This window comes from Gymnodraco acuticeps, unplaced genomic scaffold (genome assembly GCF_902827175.1).
Source record: "Gymnodraco acuticeps unplaced genomic scaffold, fGymAcu1.1, whole genome shotgun sequence".
Classification (NCBI taxonomy): Eukaryota; Metazoa; Chordata; class Actinopteri; order Perciformes; family Bathydraconidae; genus Gymnodraco; species Gymnodraco acuticeps.
This window is the reverse complement of record NW_022990675.1, coordinates 307,984-332,140: the sequence shown is the minus strand read 5'-3', so window position 1 is coordinate 332,140 and position 24,157 is coordinate 307,984. Positions and strand designations below refer to the sequence as shown.

The 24,157-nt window shown below is 41.2% G+C and overlaps 3 protein-coding genes across 5 annotated transcripts in view; 2 read left to right on the top strand and 1 right to left on the bottom strand.

The window, feature by feature from the left end:
* The window catches only part of nup133 (nucleoporin 133), a 31,412-nt gene extending 26,674 nt beyond the window's left edge, over window positions 1–4,738 (bottom strand). Inside the window, 3 exon segments of the mRNA XM_034230107.1 lie at window positions 2,187–2,290; window positions 3,411–3,526; window positions 4,476–4,738. Coding sequence (XP_034085998.1) covers window positions 2,187–2,290; window positions 3,411–3,526; window positions 4,476–4,591 — 336 coding nt within the window. The 5' untranslated portion in view covers window positions 4,592–4,738.
* An 894-nt stretch (window positions 4,739–5,632) lies between these two features.
* Window positions 5,633–12,746, top strand: taf5l (TAF5-like RNA polymerase II, p300/CBP-associated factor (PCAF)-associated factor). Of its 3 annotated transcripts, none has more exons than XM_034230110.1 (6): window positions 5,633–5,842; window positions 6,882–7,023; window positions 7,898–8,002; window positions 8,640–8,986; window positions 9,194–9,607; window positions 10,001–12,746. In XM_034230110.1, exons 2-6 carry the CDS (start codon window positions 6,885–6,887, stop codon window positions 10,796–10,798), a joined length of 1,803 nt encoding a protein of 600 aa, XP_034086001.1. In that variant the 5' UTR covers window positions 5,633–5,842; window positions 6,882–6,884; the 3' UTR covers window positions 10,799–12,746. The 3 variants fall into 3 exon arrangements, with proteins under 3 accessions (XP_034086001.1, XP_034086000.1, XP_034086002.1); XM_034230109.1 differs by having other exon boundaries at window positions 7,898–8,047; XM_034230111.1 differs by lacking the exon at window positions 5,633–5,842 and adding an exon at window positions 6,776–6,792.
* Window positions 12,747–22,147: 9,401 nt separating this feature from the next.
* Window positions 22,148–24,157, top strand: part of capn9 (calpain 9) — a 31,228-nt gene continuing 29,218 nt past the window's right edge. The window contains 1 exon segment of the mRNA XM_034230094.1: window positions 22,148–22,490. Coding sequence (XP_034085985.1) covers window positions 22,284–22,490 — 207 coding nt within the window. The 5' untranslated portion in view covers window positions 22,148–22,283.

Genomic DNA, 24,157 nt, shown 5'->3' with positions numbered 1-24,157 from the left:
CATCAACATGTGTCCCCTCTTCTTCATGTCTCTTCTACATCAACATGTGTCCCCTCTTCTTCATGTCTCTTCTACATCAACATGTGTCCCCTCTTCTTCCATGTCTCTCTACATCAACAGGTGTCCCCTCTTCTTCATGTCTCTTCTACATCAACATGTGTCCCTCTCTTCTTCATGTCTCTTCTACATCAACATGTGTCCCTCTTCTTCATGTCTCTTTCTACATCAACATGTGTCCTCTCTTCTTTCATGTCTCTTCTACATCAACATGTGTCCCTCTTCTCAGTCTTTCTACATCAACATGTGTCCCCTCTTCCTCAGTATACATCAAACATGTGTCCTCTCTTCTTCATGTCTCTTCTACATCAAACATGTGTCCCCTCTTCTTCATGTCTCTCTACATCAACATGTGTCCCTCTTCTTCATGTCTCCTTCTTTACATCAACATGTGTCCCCTCTTCATGTCTCTTCTACATCAACATGTGTCCCCTCTTCTTCATGTCTCTTCTACATCAACATGTGTCCCCTCTTCTTCATGTCTCTTCTACATCAACATGTGTCCCCTCTGTGGAAAGAGACTCTGAAAGTTTCTGGAACAAAGATTCTCTCTCTTTTTGATCCATTTCTATAAAAACCTGTCTGAAAATGAGCTGATCAGATTTTGGCCACTTTGTGATGTCATAACGAAGTGTTGTCTTGTGTAACCATTAGCCAATCACCAACCAAGGTAACCCCTTCTTATTTTTACCCTGGATTTGTACACATTTGATTTTATTACACTTTGCTCTTCTATATTTTGTCAGCCCAATCATTTTATAGCTGCATTTAATACCCGCTGTGGGACAAATAAAGAACTGCTGATTGCTGATCGTTCACTTCAATGGAATAGGCTGGGAATAACTTTCCTTTTTAAATCAGAAAATACTGAAAAACGTGCATCAAGGTCTCCAACACATTGCAGACCAGATCCCTTTTCTCCCCCCAACTCTGCAAAGATGAATAAATATGGGAACATGTCTTGTGACTAGGGATGCTCCGATCGATCGGTCACCGATCGATATCGGCCGATACTCACTCTCTACCGATCGATCGGTTCTCTCTAAACATGCCGATCGCGAGAGCCGATCGCATGACGTAAAATACATGACACTTTTCTCTGTGTGTGGCAAAACAAGCTTGCCAGAATGGCTTCACCGGTCTGGCAGTATTTGAAGGTGTCCGAAAAAGACAGTAAAATAGCGGTATGCAACGTGTGTGAAGCAGAAATCCTGCAGCTCCGCCCACCGGACAGGTAAGCGCAGCGAAACACACACACAGGGAGAACCAGACCGCAGTCCATTTCCTCATATTCCAAACGAGAAATTACAGTAGCAAATCACCCGGTTCTTAATGACGAGAACTATTAACGGGATACAAACCGGAGGAACCAGGCATGGAGGGAGGTGGCAGAGACAGTGGGTGAAACTGGTAGGTTTTCGCCTGTTTGGGGAGTTTATATATATATATATATATTGCTCGCATAAAATCCCCGGGTTTTTTTGCTTTGTATGTCGGGGGCGGGAGATTCATGTGATTGGTTGTTGGTCGCGTTGCTCGCAAAAAATCCCCAAGCTTTCAGACACGCCCAGCTCCAAGATTTTTGAAAAGCTGCTGTGTGGACGTACCGTAAGAGTTAGACCTAACACACTTAGCTATTTTACCTCTGGAACAAGCTAAACTAGTTATTATAAATATATTTATTCTTAATTGTCGGGTCACTCATTACTGGATCAGTGAGCTGCATGAGATACTGACAGGCTGTCAGGAGAGGGAGAGAGGGGGGAGAGAGAGAGAGGAAAAGAGAGGCTTCCGCTAATTTCTCCCGTGTTATTATCCAAAGTGAATGTAAACTTGAATAATGTACATTACATTTGAATGTAATAATTAAGTTGATTGTTGTTTGTTGAAGCTCCAGAGAATGAGCCCCATTAACTGAGTTTTAAACATCACTTTAAATGGAAGATTTAAAGTGATGTTTAAATCTTCCATGTAGGCCCCGCCCACTTGATCGGATCGGCGATCGGTATCGGCCGATACTGATTCCGGCGATCGGCCCCGAAATTGGCGATCGGAGCATCCCTACTTGTGACAGCGGCTCTGTACTCACAGTCCGTTTGCTGCTTTAGGGTCTGAATCTTAAAGTGTACCTTTGCCACCGCAGTCTGGCAGATCTTCCAGATGATCAGTTTCTCTCCACAGATCATCCAGGCCCAGCCGCTCTCATCCACCTTCACTGAGATCTGGTCAATCTCTAAAAAGAACCGACACGTACAGAAAGGTTTAGTGGCAATCCTGCAGCAGGACGCTGTACTTTTAACAAACCCTGTCAAACAGAAAAGTGACATCAACAGTGTTCGGAAAATACTGAGTGTCCTCTTTCAACATGAGAGTAACATGATAACAAAGGTATCCCAACTGTAGCTGTGAACATGACAGGATGTGTGATTACCTAGAAGAGCATCAGGACTGTTTGAGGCATATGATAGCTATGTGATTAACATGATGATTCAGCCTCTATGGAGAGAGACATGTGACAAGCATGCTCATTTCTGACGTGGAGCTAATCTGAAGTAAACATTGAATACTGCTTTCTATTCCTCCATCTTGTGACTGTGTAACTCCCTCTCTTGGATATCAGCATGTGAAGGACACTGTTCAGGAACTAGTTGATGCTCTGTATGTGATGACTCCTTCCATTCTGGAGAGGATCACAGATACACGGATCCTGAGATTGAAGCTCAAGTTGGGGACCAGTGATATTTTTCTAACAACTAACATATCTACTTGTACTCTCTCCTGAACCTCCCTCTCTGAGCAGTGCAGACGGAGTCGGGTTGTGCCAACATCGTCTCTGCGGCGCCGTGCCAGTCCGAGCCGCAGCAGTACGAGGCTCAGTTCTCCAGGCTGCGCTCCTTCCTCTCAGGTATCAAATCCAAAAATCCACCAAATCACACGTCTGGAAAATATGGTATGATATTGTCATAGTTGATGCTCTGTATGTGATGACTACTTCCATATTTAGAGGATAATAAATACATGGATCCTGAGATTGAGGCTCAAGCCGGGGACCAGTGATTATTAACATTTTTAAGTATTCAGAAAAAGTAAGAATTTAAAGATTTTGAGGAAAAAGTAAGGATTTTGAGAAAAAGTTAGAATTTTGGGGAAAAGTCAGAATTTTGAGGAAAAAGTCGGTATTCCTCCATCTTGTGACTGTGTAACTCCCTCTCTTGGATATCAGCATGTGAAGGACACTGTTCAGACTACTTCCATTCTTGAGAGGATCACAAATATATCCTGAGATTGAACCTCAAGACGGGGACCAGTGAGATTTTCCTAACAAACAGTAACAGAGATGAGGTTTTCTTTACCCTCAGCCATGGTCAGGGCCTCCATCACTTTGACGGGCAGCGAGGAGCCGAAGGTTTGCACATCGTAGTTAAATAAATCTGCAGCGGCATGGCTCTGCGCTCTGGTGGGTGTTCCCCTGATGGAGAGAGATTTAGAGTGAATACACAGAATACTCTCTAATAAACCAATCTATTAAAAGGGACAGAGACATATAAACATAGTGTACTATATACATTAAAGATGTGTGCACACACAGTAGCTTTTAATTAAAAGTAAACTATATCCTGTGAGGTAGTGTAAGTGGGCTTCAATGTATATGTACAGTATGTGCAAATTGTTCATGAGGTTGTAGAGATATGGACACTAGTATAATATAGTTTAAATATAATTATATCACGATGTTTCAAATAAAGTTAGAACAAAATATATTTAGACACAAACAGAGGTGGAAGAAGTACTCAGATATTGTACTGGAGTAAAAGTAGAAGTACCTGAGTGTAGGAATACTCTGTTACAGTAAAAGTCATGCATTCAAAAAGTACAAAAGTGTTCTCATCAAAGCATCAGATTGGTCCATTTCAGAATAATATATATGATATGTTTTATAATGATTGATCTTTAAAGTGTTCTCAAAGCTGGTGAAGGTGCAGCTAGTTTGAATGACTTTGTATACTGCAGGGTAGCTTGTGAATTTACTCCAGGTGGAACTAAAGTCTGATTCAACACTTGATTATATTTCACATCCTTCATCCACATCTGCAAAGTAACTAACGGTATTAAATACATGTAGTGGAGGAAAAGTACACAGTATACTTCTGAATTTTAGAAGGTGGAAGTACAAAGTAGAAAGAAAATACTCAAGTAAAGTAAAAGTACCTAAACATGTTTACATAAGTACTTGAGTAAATCTACTTAGTTACAACACTGACCACCGTTAGCAAAAAACTGACACAGCCGTTAACTAACCGTTATTAGTCAAAAACCATGGTAACCACAGAACAATGAAGAATGAAGAGGGAGTACATGCACTAAGTTATACTTCTTCCACTACATGTTAGATGTTACCGGTCAGTGTGTGTCCTCACCTCCCGGATAGACTCGCTCTCCTCGGGGAGAACAGTAGGCTGGTCCCGCTCTTCCTCCCGGAGCTCCTGCCCTGCTGCCGGCGGCCGGAGCTCGGTGCGGCGCGGGGGGTAAACATGCTGCTGTGGCGCCCTTTCACCGGTCAACAGGAGACAAATGTACAAGAAATGTACCGTAAAAAACAATATAAACACACCGCTAAACCTCGCTGTACAATCCGAAAACAACGCGCGGTGCAGTCGCTTGAAATATGCGTCATCACCGGTTCAACGGAAAGCCCCGCCCACTATCTATTTTTTTTTCATTATATATATTTTATATATTGTCAGAATCAGAATCAGAATTAGAATACCTTTATTAGCCCCACAGAGGGGAAATGTACATTGGTACAGCAAAAGAGCCAGAGACAGCTTAATGTTACCTAAGAAGCATGCATAAAAAAGTATTAAAGATAACAAAATTATAAGAAAAAAGTGACACTATTTACAAAATACACATCCTGTAACAGTTCTGAGGATAACACAAATAAACCTCCTATAAATATTTCAAAACAATTAAATCTTGTATGACTCAAGTCCTTGTAGCTTCGTTTCATTTGTTGTCTTTCTTTAACTAGTAAGCAGACTGCAAGGCAATATTAAATAACGTCCCCGTCATAAAGTCAAGTTCTACAATTGAAAAGTCTTGATTTGCTTTTCAATCGTTTCCATGTCCTGTGACCCAACAATTTGAAATCAATTAAGCATTGTATTACTACACTAGACAAGTAGTTTTAATAGGCTTTTGGTGCTAACAAGCATCCCTTTCTTTTGTATTGATCTTTTTAAAGAGACCCATAAAGTATATTAAGTCAAATAAAAAAATAAAGTGTTACTAATACCAATGTGAAAAATACACCACTGTAAGTAAAAGTCATAGGCTACATTGAAAACGTTAGGAGAAGAACACACGCTCTTTTAATCCCTTGAGGGGAAATCAATAATGCATTTAAATAGGTTTAAGTAAGTAAGTATGTTGTTTCTGTTTTCCATTAATTAAGCCCTTAGTTTTGAATTAATGAACACTGATGTACATGTGCCTTTTTCTGATGTATTGGAATAATTGTTCAATAAGGCCCAGGCATAGGTAGTAGACCCTCAAGAGGTGTTGATAAGGGAAAGCCAGGAGCTCGGGTCGATCACCGGTAGCGGTTAGCCACAACAGAGATGAGAGCGGCTAGCTAACTTAGCATGTTTTAATGGAGCCTGACCGGGGGGCGGAACACACGATGGAGTGGCAGCGACTGGCGTAGTTTCACCCGGGAACAGAGTTAAAACTCCTCCATCTCTCACACAGTACCTGAGCACGGAGAGGAACTCCACGATATGCAGTGAGTACCGAGATCCAATCGGCTGTGCTAACGGAACCGGATCAAATCCCGCGTAAAGTCTGGAGGCCCGTTAGCTTAGCTGCTTAGCTTAGCCGTTAGCTCAGCTCGAACATCTTCCTCTAATGTGGAAACATGCCGGCTTTTAGACTAGATTTACGCGTTAATACTGTGATATTTCAAGCTTACACACTCGTTTTCATTCTAACGTATGTATGTAGATCGTCACTGAAGGTGTATTTTATGTGAAATGCCTTTGTAAACACATTAGCTCGCTTATAGTAAGTAGTACTGTAGTATACATCTATGTCTGAGGCTGCAATATGTTTGTCTTTCACAGAGCATTTTAATTTATCTTGAATATTTTACATTGTGTAATACTTGTGATAAATGTATTTTCTACTGTAGATGTGTTAACGTTTTTATTTGAAATATGTGTATACCTTTTTATATATAAAGTCTATGGTTTATACTTTATTCCACTATTATCAAAATATACGGCAAAATGTCATCTTCTGATATTATTTGCATACAAAATTACTTTAGAACAGTTGACAAAAACTAGACCCATTGATTAGTTGGTTAATAATAATCATTGCAGCTCTAGATAAATATATTACTTCATTGGTGTAGCTGGCAAAGGTGGAATTGATTTGATATCCACAACATAGCATGATGTAACAAAATATGTATTTATTGATTATAATTATTTTCTTTTTAATATTCTGAATATGAACATAAGCTGTCAGACAAAAGTAAAGGAAAGAGCTGTACAATATTTCCCAATGAAGTGGAGTAGAAGTAGGAAATACAAGTACGGTAAAAGTATTATATAGTATCCGTTATTATAACTTTTGTATGCATGCTTCTTAGGGAACATTAAGCTGGCTTTTTTCTGCTGTATCAACGTAAATGTCCCCTCTGTGGGACTAATAAAAGTATCCTGATTCTGAGTAGGTCAACATTGTACTTAAGTACTTTACTTGAGAAAATTACATTCCCAACACTGATACAAAAACAAATGTGTTTATGTGTTTTCCAGGCCATGAAGCGGGTTCGCACTGAGCAGATCCAGTGTGCCGTGACTCAGTACCTGAAGCGGCGGCAGTATGTGGAAACTGACGGGTCTCTGAAAGGAGCCAAGCTCTTCCAGTCAGCGGAGGAGATGGCTGCCAGCCTCTCAGGTGATAACTAAACAAATACCATTTGTCTTTCACATCAGATATATGTCACCACAACAGGTCAAAGAGAACTATAGTATTTCTTCTTCAAAACCTTTATTTAGTAGCTCGTTTTTTTTACATACAAAACATGATAATGGACTTCTTAGGTTTGCAATTCGAAGGAATTTGTCTTTATGTTTTGGTGAATAACAATAAACTCATAGCAAAACAGTCACATCAAAGAACATAAAGTAGTTTTAATAGAACATGTGAAAATAATTAAGTAAAAATGTATGTGTTTTAAAGTGAAGGAGCTATTCAGTTCTGTGCAGGTATGTGTCAAATGAACCATGGGGTGTTTTTAAATTGGTATGTTGGACACTCTAAAAACAGCCTATTCTGCATAATGGATATTTTACTTGCACTAATGTTGGGAAAATAGTGAATGTCCTCTTCCAATAAGAGAGTAACATGATAACAAAGGTATCCCAACTGTAGCTGTGTTCATGACAGGATGTGTGATTACCTAGAAGAGCATCAGGACTGTTTGAGGCATATGATAGCTATGTGATTAACATGATGATTCAGCCTCTATGGAGAGAGACATATGACAAGCATGCTCATTTCTGACGTGGAGCTAATCTGAAGTAAACTTTGAATACTGCTTTCTATTCCTCCATCTTGTGACTGTGTAACTCCCTCTCTTGGATATCAGCATGTGAAGGACACTGTTCAGGAACTAGTTGATGCTCTGTATGTGATGACTCCTTCCATTCTGGAGAGGATCACAGATACACGGATCCTGAGATTGAAGCTCAAGTTGGGGACCAGTGATATTTTTCTAACAACTAACATATCTACTTGTACTCTCTCCTGAACCTCCCTCTCTGAGCAGTGCAGACGGAGTCGGGTTGTGCCAACATCGTCTCTGCGGCGCCGTGCCAGTCCGAGCCGCAGCAGTACGAGGCTCAGTTCTCCAGGCTGCGCTCCTTCCTCTCAGGTATCAAATCCAAAAATCCACCAAATCACACGTCTGGAAAATATGGTATGATATTGTCATTGCCAGATCTTGAGAGATTTTTGATATTTTCTTTTTATTGTTTGCCTTTGATTGTTGGATTGATTTGATTATTTATGAATATCTCATTACTAGATCATTTTTGATAGCACCAAAAATCAATCATTAAATATTTTAGCAATATTGCTTTTAAGGAATTTGGTCATAAATACTGTGATTTTTGTTTTTGTATTTACTCCACATTGTCAGCCATGCAAATAAATTGCTCCAAGTACTTTTTTTTTATTACAAAACCCTGAGAACGGACTAAAACCACCAGACTAAGGGACAGTTTCATCCCACAGGCCATCAGACTGTTAAACACCTGAACTTTTGAAAGAACATCCATAAACATTCATCTGTTTGCAACTTATATATCAATAATCAACATTCCAACTATTCTGCACTATTTCTATTTCTATTATATTATATAGTTATTTACTTGCACTATTTCCCCTTGTATTGTGTTGCACTGTAGGAGGAGCCTGTGACCTAAGAATTTCATTGTCACAACTACACTGTAGCTATGTACACATGACAATAAGAACCTTGAACACTATGTTTGTTTCTCAATAATCAGAAACAGAAATATCCTGGGCGAAGGAGGTGAGCGGCCTCCTCTACCCGCTGTTCGTCTACCTCCACCTGGACTTGGTGCACTGCGGCCTGAAGGGGGCAGTGGATGGTTTTTACAGCCGTTTCCACACCCTCTTCCTGCAGGACAGCGAGCAGCGCGCCACCATAGAGCAGCTCCGTCATGTTCTCACCTCTCAGGACGTCGCAGCCAACCCCAAACTGAGCGCTTTCCTGGAGCACAAGTACGTGGTGCACCTGACGGAGCCGGCGTACAGCTACCTGCTGCGATACCTGCAGAGTGAGGACAACAGCGCCATCTGCAGGGCGCTGAACACACACCTGCAGGTGGAGGTGAGAGCTGAATCCCAGATCAAATGCACGCTACGGGGTCTTTGAGCATGTTTTGAGCACCTAAGATTTTCATTGTCATAACTACACTGTAGCTATGTACACATGACAATAAAAGCCTTGATGTATGGTGTCTTGACACATGGAGCTGCTGTGATGCAAGTCAAATTTCAGATTTGATCTGACCAATAAAGTATTATGCTATCCTAGGTCACCGCGTCCGTGCGCACAGACTACCAGCTTTATGGAGCTGCCAGTGGGGCGACTGCTGCCCCAAACCCCTCCTCCTCCTGGGCAGGAGTAGACGGAGTGGAGGGTGGGGACGGGGTGGAGGTTCCTGCAGGGATCCCTCAGAGCGAAGTGGCCCTCGAGGCTCTTCAGGACTGCATCAAGAAAGTCTGTGAGGGCCCGCCCACGCTCACCACCGTGTGTTTCTACGCCTTCCACAACACGGAGCAGATGCTGAACACAGCGGAGGTTTCTGCCGACAACCGGCTGCTCTCCGCCGGATTCGACAGCTCCACCGTGAAGCTGTGGAGCCTGAGAGCCAGGAAACTGAAAGCCAAACCGCATCAGGTCGACGTGTCGCACATTCACCTGGCCTGTGACGTACTGGAGGAGGAGGTGAGTCGGCTTTAAGGAGAAATATCTTCTGGTTTGAAATGTCTTCATTGTGTTTACAGCAGGTTTACTGTGTCGATGACATTGTTTTCGCAATATGGGGCTGCACCTCTTCATCTTATATTTGCTTGCTGTTGCAAATAAACACTGATTATTTGATCTTAATTCTTAAAATTAAAGACGGTATTATGAAAACTGTCACTGTTGTAAAAATGTTTTTGAATTTATAACAATCTACAGATGAATCCATATTAAACAAAATGTTTTACAATTGATACATTTGAAATGGTAGTTTATTCAACAGATGTTTATTTTCACATAATCCCAACTCCCTGTCAAACAATTTCAAAAGGGAAATAGACGGGTAACGCCACATGTCTCGTTGTTTCTCCCCAGGAGGAGGAGGAGGACGGCTCCGGCAGCGAGGTCAAGACGCTGCGAGGTCACAGCGGCCCGGTGTTTCGCACGGCCTTCCTGACGGACAGCTCCGGCCTGCTCTCCTGCTCCGAGGACACCACGGTGCGCTACTGGGACCTGGGCAGCTTCACCAACACGGCGCTGTACCGCGGACACGCCTACCCCGTGTGGGACGTGGACCTCAGCCCCTGCAGCCTTTACTTCGCCAGCGGGTCCCAAGACCGCACCGCACGCCTCTGGACGTTCTCCCGCACGTATCCGCTGCGGATCTACGCCGGGCACCTGGCGGACGTCGACTGCGTCAAATTCCACCCGAACTCAAGCTACCTGGCCACCGGATCCACGGATAAAACGGTGCGTCTGTGGAGCACCCAGCAGGGGGCGTCTGTCCGCCTGTTCACCGGACACAGAGGCCCCGTGCTGTCTCTCGCCTTCTCCCCCAACGGGAAGTACTTAGCGTCCGCCGGAGAGGACCAGAGGGTGAAGCTGTGGGACTTAGCTTCAGGGTCGTTGTTTAAAGACCTGAGGGGACACACGGACAGCGTCACCAGCCTGTCCTTCAGCCCCGACAGCAGCCTGGTGGCCTCGTCCTCTATAGACAACTCGGTGCGGGTGTGGGACATCAGAAACTCTCACGGCGTGGCGCCAGCCGATGGGTCGTCTAATGAAATGGTGGGACTTTACACGGGGAACACCAGCAACGTGCTGAACGTCCAGTTTATGGCCTGCAACCTGCTGCTGGTGAGCGGAACAGCTCAGGAGAAAACAGAACAGTAGCCACAGTTTTGTTTATATTCACCAGTTTATACCAGTTTTCTTCACTGAGACTCCTACGGGTTAATGGCAACACCTGCACAAGAGTGAGATTTCCTCCCTCTTTTCAGAGCTGGCTTGGACACTCACTTCCAGACCAATTATAACTTCTCTTCTGTGTTATTGTCTAATTACCAAAGCGTCTCCACTAGATGTCAGTATTAAATAATTCCTCAGTCTGAAGGTCTGGTGCCTTGCTGGTTAATAGCTGTCGTGCACAAGTCTTATGATCTCTAAATGCAGCATATCAAATGTGACTGTTGGAAAATATTCTTCCTGTGGAATAAAACAAAAACCCAATCTGCAAAAAAATAGTTTTACCCCCCCCAAAAAAAAAGAAAATGCTGACCTGAGAAAATACCATAGACTATATCTTTAAAAAGGTGAACGCCAAAACAGACTGCACCAATTAGTATTATGGGATGAGCTGTTTGTGCTGTACAGAATATTATCAGCACCTTCTGCAGTGACCGACACTTCCACCTGTTTAACACGATGTGCGAATGACATTTAGAGAAACTTGTTGAGCTGTTTTACTCAGTCATTTTAATACCAGAGCGTCCAAAACAGAGATCAAGGAGGTGTTAGCCTAGCTTAGCATACATAATGGCAACGGGGGGGAAACTGCTAGCCCAGCTTTGTCAAACAAACAAAGCAAAACACTTTCAAAGAATTCTGAAACCTCTTAAGAACCTACAGGTGAAGCTGATCCTGTGGGAAGGGCTGAGTATCGTCTGAAGTGTTAATCTCGTTTGCTGAGGTCAAAACAAACCTTTATTTTAATACATTGCTTTGAGGAATTTAAATATGCTTTACTACAAACATTTTTAGTTTTTTCATATAAGAAAATAAACCTAGTAGTTTCCAAACACAAGCCCAGGTACAAGAAAGTGTCTTAACATTTTAATTTGAATCAGGAAGGATCTGTAAACGACGAGATGATAAATCTGACCAGAAATGTATTTTTGGCTTTCGGCACTTGACAGTTTTTGATTCTTGGTGCGACAGACACTCCTCAGGTGGTCTATGGCTTATTGTCATGGATACCCTTTGTTTCTGTCCTCAGGCTATCCTTTGGGCACTAAAGTAGGAACGAATGTAAATGAGGTTTGTCTTTTCTTTATGCAGTGAAAACAGACGTATGAGGACTCGGGGTAACACAGCAAACAATGAATATTATCTAAATGTCAAACTACTCCTTCAAAGATCTCTTTGTTTTACCTGCAAGTACTTTTCATCTGCTGCCCCCTCTCCTATATGTTACAAATGCATTTATCATCTGATACCACAGCTATCATAAGGTCTATCCATTACAGACAGAGAGGATATCATCCCAATTCTATATCAGTTTATGTTGTTAAACAAATCGATGTCTACAGGAAGAACATTTTCAGGAAAGGAGAACATGTGTTGCTTTGACGTTCATGGAGTTCAGAGACTGTATTAGGATGTTTTAAGGGTCTCAAAGGTCACATACAAACACTAAAGACCATGGGAACTTTAAAAAACACCCGAACAGGAAGTGGTTGTTTCTTCTCTAGGTTTGTCTAAGTAAAACAAAATTGTAAATAGCCTTGTTGAGGAAATCTCTAAGAATCAAAGGCTGTATTTTTCGCATTATTCTGCGAGTGGCACAAACTGCAATGTTTAAAAAGTGTAAATAAACTGTATTTTTGTAATATTTTGGCTACCAAGTGTCGCCATCCAGGTTGTGCTTACAGAGGGCTTAAACACATTGATTCAGATATCACACGTTGAAAGTGTGATTGTATTTCTTTTATATATATACAAAGTTGTTTTTTGGATATTCATGGTTTCAACCTGGAAGACGTGTTTTATGTTTGTCAGGAAACTGTCGTTCCCTCCTGTAGCCCTAAAAACATGGAATAAATAACAGAATTTATTTGAAAAATGCTTCTGTTAGATTATTTTCTTCATAACTTTGAAAAGGAGATTTTCTATTTGTCCACAGGTTTACAGAAAAGAAACGTGACGTACTGGAGGAGGAGGTGAGTCGGCTTTAAGGAGAAATATCTTCTGGTTTGAAATGTCTTCATTGTGTTTACAGCAGGTTTACTGTGTCGATGACATTGTTTTCGCAATATGGGGCTGCACCTCATGATTATATTATTATGACTCCAGCCTCACCTTCAACTCCCACATCAGATCTACTGTCAAAACTGCTTTCTTTCACCTACGAAACATCTCCAGACTCCGGCCCTCTCTCCCCGACCCCGTTGCAGAAACATTAATTCATACCTTCATCTCTTCTCGTCTGGACTACTGCAATGGAGTTCTGTTCGGGGTCACCAGCAAAGCCCTGGACAGGCTCCAGTATGTCCAGAACTCTGCAGCCAGGCTCCTCACCCACACTAAGCCCTGGCAACACATCACCCCTACCCTCATCCACCTTCACTGGCTCCCGGTCAAGTCACGCATCCAGTACAAACTCCTCCTGCTAACTTACAAATCTCTCCACTCCCTAGCCCCTCCATACATCTCTGACCTCCTTCAGCCCTACACCCCCTCTCGTCACCTGCGGTCCTCTGACAAAGGGCTGCTCTCCATCCAGCGCTCCAAGCGTAAAACATTTGGCAACAGAGCCTTCAGTGTCGCAGCCCCCACCCTCTGGAATTCTCTCCCCTCTGCAATCAGGAATGCAGACACTCTGGACACCTTCAAAAAACACCTCAAACACCATCTGTTCACTCAGGCCTTTGGCCTCAACTAATATACAGTACCCATCAACCTGTTCCTGTTTTTGTTTTCTTCAGCCTATGTATCTTTATTATTACTTTTTGTTTTGTTACTTCCCATTGTAAAGCGTCCTTGGGTTTCGTGAAAGGCGCTATATAAATTGAAATTATTATTATTATTATTATTATTATTCACTATCTGTCTCTACTTTTCACTTCACCAATACATCTTCTGGTTTTAAAAAATACATGAGCATCAGAATGTAGAAACATATTGATAACAATTTTCCAGAGTCTATAGGCCAACCTCATCTGGGTAAAAGCTGAACAGGGATATGAATCAACAAATGGAAGCAGATCCTTATGACAGACAGAATATTTCTATATCTTATATTTTAAAAAAACACGCTGTGATTTTCATGAAATTTGCCGGAAAGGTGAAGAACCGTTTAAAATTTGGAGCATATGTGAAGGGTGGATATACAAATAATGTTCCACTTTCTTTAAAGAGTGCTCTCCTGCTGATGTTCAGGTGTATATCAGTACGTAGTGTCTCTACTTTAAAGAGTCCTCTCCTGCTGATGTTCAGGTGTATATCAGTATGTAGTGCCTCTACTTTAAAGAGTCCTCTCCTGCTGATGTTCAGGTGTATATCAGTATGTAGTGCCTCTACTTTAAAGAGTCCTCTCCTGCTGATGTTCAGGTGTATATCAGTATGTAGTGTCTCTACTTTAAAGAGTCCTCTCCTGCTGATGTTCAGGTGTATATCAGTATGTAGTGTCTCTACTTTAAAGAGTCCTCTCCTGCTGATGTTCAGGTGTATATCAGTATGTAGTGCCTCTACTTTAAGAGACCTCTCCTGCTGAATGTTCAGGTGTATATCAGTATGTAGTGTCTCTACTTTAAAGAGTCCTCTCCTGCTGATGTTCAGGTGTATATCAGTATGTAGTGTCTCTACTTTAAAGAGTCCTCTCCTGCTGATGTTCAGGTGTATATCAGTATGTAGTGTCTCTACTTTAAAGAGTCCTCTCCTGCTGATGTTCAGTGTATATCAGTATGTAGTGTCCTCTAGTTTAAAGAGTCCTCTCCTGCTGATGTTTTAGGTGTATATCAGTATGTAGTGTATCTACTTTAAAGAGTCCTCTCCTGCTGATGTTCAGGTGTATATCAGTATGTAGTGTCTCTACTTTAAAGAGTCCTCTCCTGCTGATGTTCAGGTGTATATCAGTATGTAGTGTCTCTACTTTAAAGAGTCCTCTCCTGCTGATGTTCAGGTGTATATCAGTATGTAGTGTCTCTACTTTAAAGAGTCCTCTCCTGCTGATGTTCAGGTGTATATCAGTATGTAGTGTCTCTACTTTAAAGAGTCCTCTCCTGCTGATGTTCAGGTGTATATCAGTATGTAGTGTCTCTACTTTAAAGAGTCCTCTCCTGCTGATGTTCAGGTGTATATCAGTATGTAGTGTCTCTACTGTAAAGAGTCCTCTCCTGCTGATGTTCAGGTGTATATCAGTATGTAGTGTCTCTACTTTAAAGAGTCCTCTCCTGCTGATGTTCAGGTGTATATCAGTATGTAGTGTCTCTACTTTAAGAGTCCTCTCCTGCTGATGTTCAGGTGTAATATCAGTAATGTAGTGTCTCTATACTTAAAGAGTCCTCTCCTGCTGATGTTCAGGTGTATATCAGTATGTAGTGTCTCTACTTTAAAGAGTCCTCTCCTGCTGATGTTCAGGTGTATATCAGTATGTAGTGTCTCTACTTTAAAGAGTCCTCTCCTGCTGATGCTCAGGTGTATATCAGTATGTAGTGTCTCTACTTTAAAGAGTGCTCTCCTGCTGATGTTCAGGTGTATATCAGTACGTAGTGTCTCTACTTTAAAGAGTCCTCTCCTGCTGATGTTCAGGTGTACATCAGTATGTAGTGCCTCTACTTTAAAGAGACCTCTCCTGCTGATGTTCAGGTGTATATCAGTATGTAGTGCCTCTACTTTAAAGAGACCTCTCCTGCTGATGTTCAGGTGTATATCAGTATGTAGTGTCTCTACTTTAAAGAGTCCTCTCCTGCTGATGTTCAGGTGTATATCAGTATGTAGTGTCTCTACTTTAAAGAGTCCTCTCTCCTGCTGATGTTCAGGTGTATATCAGTATGTAGTGTCTCTACTTTAAAGAGTCCTCTCCTGCTGATGTTCAGGTGTATATCAGTATGTAGTGCCTCTACTTTAAAGGTCCTCTCCTGCTGATGTTCAGGTGTATATCAGTATGTAGTGTCTCTACTTTAAAGAGGCCTCTCCTGCTTGATGTTTAGTGTATATCAGTATGTAGTGTCTCTACTTTAAAGAGTCCTCTCCTGCTGATGTTCAGGTGTATATCAGTATGTAGTGTCTCTACTTTAAAGAGTCCTCTCCTGCTGATGTTCAGGTGTATATCAGTATGTAGTGTCTCTACTTTAAAGAGTCCTCTCCTGCTGATGTTCAGGTGTATATCAGTATGTAGTGTCTCTACTTTAAAGAGTCCTCTCCTGCTGATGTTCAGGTGTATATCAGTATGTAGTGTCTCTACTTTAAAGAGTCCTCTCCTGCTGATGTTCAGGTGTATATCAGTATGTAGTGTCTCTACTTTAAAGAGTCCTCTCCTGCTGATGTTCAGGTGTATATCAGTATGTAGTGTCTCTACTTTAAAGAGTCCTCTCCTGCTGATGTTCAGGTGTATATCAGTATGTAGTGTCTCTACTTTAAAGAGTCCTCTCCTGCTGATGTTCAGGTGTATATCAGTATGTAGTGTCTCTACTTTAAAGAGTCCTCTCCTGCTGATGTTCAGGTGTATATCAGTATGTAGTGTCTCTACTTTAAAGAGTCCTCTCCTGCTGATGTTCAGGTGTATATCAGTATGTAGTGTCTCTACTTTAAAGAGTCCTCTCCTGCTGATGTTCAGGTGTATATCAGTATGTAGTGTCTCTACTTTAAAGAGTCCTCTCCTGCTGATGCTCAGGTGTATATCAGTATGTAGTGTCTCTACTTTAAAGAGTCCTCTCCTGCTGATGTTCAGGTGTATATCAGTATGTAGTGTCTCTACTTTTAAAGAGTCCTCTCCTGCTGATGTTCAGGTGTATATCAGTATGTAGTGTCTCTACTTTAAAGAGTCCTCTCCTGCTGATGTTCAGGTGTATATCAGTATGTAGTGTCTCTACTTTAAAGAGTCCTCTCCTGCTGATGTTCAGGTGTATATCAGTATGTAGTGTCTCTACTTTAAAGAGTCCTCTCCTGCTGATGTTCAGATGTATATCAGTACGTAGTGTCTCTACTTTAAAGAGTCCTCTCCTGCTGATGCTCAGGTGTATATCAGTATGTAGTGTCTCTACTTTAAAGAGTCCTCTCCTGCTGATGTTCAGGGGGATATCAGTATGTAGAGTCTCTACTTTAAAGAGTCCTCTCCTGTTGATGTTCAGGTGTATATCAGTACGTAGTGTCTCTACTTTAAAGAGTCCTCTCCTGCTGATGTTCAGGTGTATATCAGTATGTAGTGTCTCTACTTTAAAGAGTCCTCTCCTGCTGATGCTCAGGTGTATATCAGTATGTAGTGTCTCTACTTTAAAGAGTCCTCTCCTGCTGATGTTCAGGTGTATATCAGTATGTAGTGTCTCTACTTTAAAGAGTCCTCTCCTGCTGATGTTCAGGGGGATATCAGTATGTAGAGTCTCTACTTTAAAGAGTCCTCTCCTGCTGATGTTCAGGTGTATATCAGTATGTAGTGTCTCTACTTTAAAGAGTCCTCTCCTGCTGATGTTCAGGTGTATATCAGTATGTAGTGTCTCTACTTTAAAGAGTCCTCTTCTGCTGATGTTCAGGTGTATATCAGTATGTAGTGTCTCTACTTTAAAGAGTCCTCTCCTGCTGATGTTCAGGTGTATATCAGTATGTAGTGTCTCTACTTTAAAGAGTCCTCTCCTGCTGATGTTCAGGTGGTATATCAGTATGTAGTGTCTCTACTTTAAAGAGTCCTCTCCTGCTGATGTTCAGGTGTATATCAGTATGTAGTGTCTCTACTTTAAAGAGTGCTCTCCTGCTGATGTTCAGGGTGTATATCAGTATGTAGTGTCTCTACTTTAAAGAGTCCTCTCCTGCTGATGTTCAGGTGTATATCAGTATGTAGTGTCTCTACTTTAAAGAGTCCTCTCCTGCTGATGTGCAGGTGTATATCAGTATGTAGTGTCTCTACTTTAAAGAGTCCTCTCCTGCTGATGTTCAGGTGTATATCAGTATGTAGTGTCCTCTACTTTAAAGAGTCCTCTCCTGCTGATGTTCAGATGTATATCAGTATGTAGTGTCTCTACTTTAAAGAGTCCTCTCCTGCTGATGTTCAGGTGTATATCAGTATGTAGTGTCTCTACTTTAAAGAGTCCTCTCCTGCTGATGTTCAGGTGTATATCAGTATGTAGTGTCTCTACTTTAAAGAGTCCTCTCCTGCTGATGTTCAGGTGTATATCAGTATGTAGTGTCTCTACTTTAAAGAGTCCTCTCCTGCTGATGTTCAGGTGTATATCAGTATGTAGTGTCTCTACTTTAAAGAGTGCTCTCCTGCTGATGTTCAGGTGTATATCAGTATGTAGTGTCTCTACTTTAAAGAGTCCTCTCCTGCTGATGTTCAGGTGTATATCAGTATGTAGTGTCTCTACTTTAAAGAGTCCTCTCCTGCTGATGTTCAGGTGTATATCAGTATGTAGTGTCTCTACTTTAAAGAGTCCTCTCCTGCTGATGTTCAGGTGTATATCAGTATGTAGTGTCTCTACTTTAAAGAGTCCTCTCCTGCTGATGTTCAGGTGTATATCATTATCTAGTGTCTCTACTTTAAAGAGTCCTCTTCCTGCTGATGTTCAGGTGTATATCATTATCTAGTGTCTCTACTTTAAAGAGTCCTCTCCTGCTGATGTTCAGGTGTATATCAGTATGTAGTGTCTCTACTTTAAAGAGTCCTCTCTCCTGCTGATGTTTCAGGGGTATATCAGTATGGAGTGTCTCTACTTGAAAAGAGTCCTCTCCTGCTGATGTTCAGGTGTATATCAGTATGTAGTGTCTCTACTTTAAAGAGTCCTCTCCTGCTGATGTTCAGGTGTATATCAGCATGTAGTGTCTCTACTTTAAAGAGTCCTCTCCTGCTGATGTTCAGGTGTATGATCAGTATGTAGTGCCTCTACTTTAAAGAGTCCTCTCCTGCTGATGTTCAGGTGTAATCAGTATGTGAGTGTCTCTACTTTAAAGAGTCCTCTCCTGCTTGATGTTCAAGGTGTATATCAGTATGTAGTGTCTCTACTTTAAAGAGTCCTCTCCTGCTGATGTTCAGGTGTATATCAGTATGTAGGGTCTCTACTTGTAAAGAGTCCTCTCCTGCTGATGTTCAGGTGTATATCAGTATGTAGTGTCTCTACTTTAAAGGAGTCCTCTCCTGCTGATGTTCAGGTGTATATCAGTATGTAGTGCCTCTACTTTAAAAGAGTCCTCTCCTGCTGATGTTCAGGTGGATATCAGTATGTAGTGTCTCTACTTTAAAGAGTCCTCTCCTGCTGATGTTCAGGTGTATATCAGTATGTAGTGTCTCTTACTTTAAAGAGTCCTCTCCTTGCTGATGTTCAGGTGTATATCAGTATGTAGTGTCTCTACTTAAAGAGTCCTCTCCTGCTGATGTTCAGGTGTATATCAGTATGTAGTGTCTTACTTTAAAGAGTCCTCTCCTGCTGATGTTCAGGTGTATATCAGTATGTAGTGTCTCTACTTTAAAGAGTCCTCTCCTGCTGATTTTCAGGTGTATATCAGTATGTATTGCTCTACTTTAAAGAGTCTCTCCTGCTGATGTTCAGGTGTATATCAGTATGTATTGTCTCTACTTTAAAGAGTCCTCTCCTGCTGATGTTCAGGTGTATATCAGTATGTAGTGTCTCTACTTTAAAGAGTCCTCTCCTGCTGATGTTCAGGTGTATATCAGTATGTAGTGTCTCTACTTTAAAGAGTCCTCTCCTGCTGATGTTCAGGTGTATATCAGTATGTAGTGTCTCTACTTTAAAGAGTCCTCTCCTGCCCCTAAAATGTTTGGAGCAGATGTTTGTGGTGGATATCCACATTATTTTCCACTTTCTTTAACATTGTAAGATAGGACATTTGGCTTTAAAGGAGGTCTGCGCTCTTCACTTGTCCTTCTTGTTCTTTTGTTACTTCTGATTAACTTGTTTGAGTCTCTCTTGTTGAGCTGAGACTCATCAAAACAACTCTGATACGAACTGTATGTGGTTAAACCTGAACTGGAGGGACGGCTTCACCTTAAATATACATCACCTGGTTATTAAAGTGATCTGATCCTTATCTTAAAGTTTATAGGTTTGATATATTATCAGGATGACGAAAAACCCAATCACCTTTTTAAGTTATCATTTTATTTATATATAAAGATGATGTTTGAGCCGGATGTTGAAGAACACCGATGGGAGGGAACTATTGATAGAGATCTTGTTGAACAAAACAAACATTAAAGCTTCGCTCCCTGCAGGATCAACAAGTAACGCTTGGCATGTTCTGCATTTTACAGAGAGACGTTCACAGAGGGAGTACAACTACTAAAAACATACTTTTAAAATACTCCACTACGAGTAAAAGTCCTGCATTCAAAACCTTATTTACGTCAATATCATGTCAATGTTCACCTATTATATGCAATGTTTCTGTATTAATATCACTGCTACACTAATGTTTAATGTTATGCTAATGTTAACTCTAATATGTGTAGAGTAGTTCGATGTGTATATCAGACTGAATTAGGTTAAACATGGTGTTACTAAACTGGCAACTGAGTGAACAATCAACAATTAAATTACGATTTATTGACTGTAAAGTAAAGATGAGACCCGGCAGAATGAGGGCTTTCACCTTTAAGTAATTCTTCTTGTTTTAATGCAAATACTTTGAATGCAGGACTTTTACTTACATAGTTGTTGTGCAATGATTAAGATCACAATCAAGAGAATTGAACATGTGTTTTGGTAGAAGATAGGCGCCACAAACCATTATTAATATCGATCGGTGTGTGTGTCCCCTAGCATTACTATAATTGCGGGGACTTAAATCTGTTTGCACAGTCAGGTGTGGGGACTCGTCTCCCTTATGGGGACGTAAGGGAGGCTAGTCTCCATAAGGGGAATCATTACTTTTAGGGTGAAGGTTAGGTTTAGGGTTAGGGTAAAGTTAAGGGTTAGGGTTAGGCGTGTTATGGTTAAGGTTAAGATAAGTCTCCAGGAAATGCATGTAAGTCAATGTAATGTCCCCTGAAGTGATGTATACATGGTATGTGTGTGTGTGTGATATAACTTTGTTGTAGTTGTGGCAATATTTTTGTTAATAACCCTTCCGTACATCTTAATTTATGTAATTATGTCACATGTGCCATTACAAAGTGAGGAAAGCAATGTTAAAGTCAAGTCTGTTGTTGTTACAGATAAATATGGTGCAGCTGATTGACTAAAGATGGCTTTCGAACCAAACCCAAAGCCCAGGTATCGGTACTTTAAAAACCTATTTGGTGTATGCGTGTATCAGATGTTAACAGTACAGTACAAGCAAACCCTTCTGAAAAGTCGCCTCGTTCTGCAATATTTAATTTTGTCAATGCTTTCATGCGGAGTAATGTGAAGAATCCAGTGAGTGTGCAGCAGGAATGTCGTAGTAGTTGAGTCGGATGTGGGAGGATGCAGGGTGCAGCTGAGGAGATGGGGACACACCCAGAACAAAGGAGACAGAAAGAGGAGCGACATAATCTGTACAAAAAACTGATAAAAAATAAATGACAAAGAGGCAAGAAACGACAAAAAAAAATGACTTTGATATACAAAACTAAATAAAAGAAGAAAGGAGGATTTACATGTTCACAACACACAAACACAGTGAAATCAAGACATTTAACTTAATGTTATTCTTTATCAAGATCCCCATTAGCACTAGCATGAGCTTTGGCTATTCTTCCTGGGGTCCTCACACACACACAACACATGCATAAACATACATAAAACAAAACAGCTCATCATTTCATACAATTTACAATATGAAATGAAAACCAAAATGGTCATCCAATTTTAGCCATCATAAGAAAAGAAAATACAAATAATTGTAACTAATAATACTTTCATACCCACAGTTCAATTTTACTTTATAATAATGAGATAATTGTTTAGCAACCTTTTGAAATGTACTTGAGAATTGTCCTGAATGATATGGAACTCATCTGGAAGCAGCTATTTTACAGCGCTCAGGGAGAACTGTTGGGGTCTGATGCCTTGCTCAAGGAGAAATTTGGCCCCACCACTTGGTCTGTTCTGGGACTTGAACCAGTGACCATATGGTTCCCAAACCTAGTCCCTACAGACTTGAGATACAACCACCCAGCAGTTTGTGAGCGTACACAACACTGTGAGCTATTTACTGTGTGTGTTGGCGAATCCTCAGGAATTTATTCTTACATTTTTTCTCGCCGGCCGAGCCCAAAGAGAGGCAGAGATAAGAGACGGTGACCGAGCGGGCGAGGCTCACAGGAGGACAAACCTGTTTCTGAACGGAGGGTGTGTGTACCTGTCAGCCCTACCCACCTGACAGGCTGCATCACACACACACACACAGCAGGAGAATCACTCCTTCAAACCGAACACACAGCAGGAGAATCACTCCATCAAACACCGTCTAACGTTTCATACATTTTTCTGGCTTTTTCTGGAAGAGGAAGATGCCTCTCCAGTCCACTCTTTCGGGCCGGGGCTCCGACCCCAAAAAGCCAGTGAACACACAGTCTGATGGGAAGACTTTTGAGGAGCTGAGGCACGAGTGTCTGCTGAAGGGAGTCCTGTTTGAGGACCAAGACTTCCCCGCTGAAGACTCCTCGCTCTACTACAGCCAGAGCGTGCCGGTCAACATCGAATGGAGGAGACCAAAGGTATGACGTATGACTTGATGCTTGTAGATTTTAAGATTGAAGAGTGATGCTCCGGGTCGAAATAGCAAGGAGACATCAAATGTGTCTTGAATCTGGTTTTTTAAGTGTTGAATGAATGAAATGTTGTGAAAGATATGTGTGTGATGTCATCTTTTATGATGGGCTTAATATTTACCTGTACAACTTGTCCTATTTACTATTCTAATGGCATACAACAGTCATACATGGGATACAACTGGAATTACCTGAATGAATAAAGCTTCTTTGGGAGTTGGCTAAACAAGTATTGACAGCTTTAAAAGGCGGAGAGTCTGTAATATGCTGTTAATGGGTCTAATATTGTAACTAATAGGCTTTACATGGAATATGGACATATGTGGAATAAAACTGGTCAAGCACCTGAATAAAATGAAACTTCAATGTTTACTTAATGAGTGTTGGTATTATATCGCAGAGAGTCTTTAATTGCTGGGATAGTGTTGTCGGATGAATAAAGTGAAAATGTATCGGACGTTTTTTTATCTACAAAGAGAGAAATTAAGTATTTATCAACGCGTAGCTGCGAAACCAGTTCGGCCAGTAAATCAGAGTAAATAGAGCAGAGTGCAGTTTCCTCATTCTGAGAGTCAGACTTTATCCTCACACACCTCAGCGCTATCTGCAGTGACACTCACAGTGACACTTATCTTACTTTACTTTATCTTACTTTACTTTTTTAAATATCTTTTTAAAGTTGTTTTGTTTATTAAAGGTCCCATGTCATGCTTTTCTGGTTATCACCCGTCCCCTTGTGTTGTGAAGGTTTTTCTGCATGTAAACGGTCTGCAGAGTCACAAACCCTCAAAGTGCACCCTGTAGCGAGTAAAACTCTAACACAGAGAAGACCTGTCTATGCTGCCCCAGAACGCCTCGTTGGACATTTCTCTTTTTCCATTGTTTACTTCTTGGGTATAGTGACGTAACGTAACGGCTCTGCAGATTGGTCCAAATGTACCAATCCGCGGAGCTGTTACATTTGGACCAATCCGCGGACTTCCTCACACACACACACTCGGCGGGATGTTGCGAGGCTCGCTGCTGCGAGGAGCGGACAGTGTGAGCTGGCTCACTGGTGTGGGGTCAGCGAGACACACCGCAGAACTCAGCCTGAGCACACAGTCACACACACAAACTCCCAGCCAGGCTGCGGGTGTGTGTGTATTTCGGGCTGGGTCTCGCTGTCTCACATGGGATCTAAGATTATCAAGTGTTTTTGAGAACCTTCAAAAACGCTCTATAAATAAAATGTATTATTATTATTATTATTATTATTATTATTATAGGCCTATTGCCTTATTCTTCGTAGGATCCATGTAAAAAAAGACATAAAACCTTCAATTCTTGACATTCTTCCAAAAACTAATTAAATAAATATAACAGATTGTCTCTCTCAAAATAATAGATGGATACAAATAATATAATACAATTAGTATATAAAAGTATCCGTTACTGCACAACATATCTTAGATTAACAGTATCATTATTTTAGCATGGCCTCTTATGTAGTTTTACACAATAATATGACAGTTAATCATTATTTAAACTCTGTAATAATACTCCGTAATACCTGTTAGCATTCACAGAGTAAACTTTAGAAAACTCGCCACTCACGTTTGTCACAGTGACAC

Coding starts and splice junctions, on each gene's coding strand:
- taf5l (XM_034230109.1), top strand. CDS start 6,885: ATGAAGCGGGTTCGCACTGAGCAGATCCAGTGTGCCGTGACTCAGTAC. Junction 7,024..7,897: donor GATGGCTGCCAGCCTCTCAG/GTGATAACTAAA, acceptor CTCTCTGAGCAG/TGCAGACGGAGTCGGGTTGT. Junction 8,987..9,193: donor ACACACACCTGCAGGTGGAG/GTGAGAGCTGAA, acceptor ATGCTATCCTAG/GTCACCGCGTCCGTGCGCAC.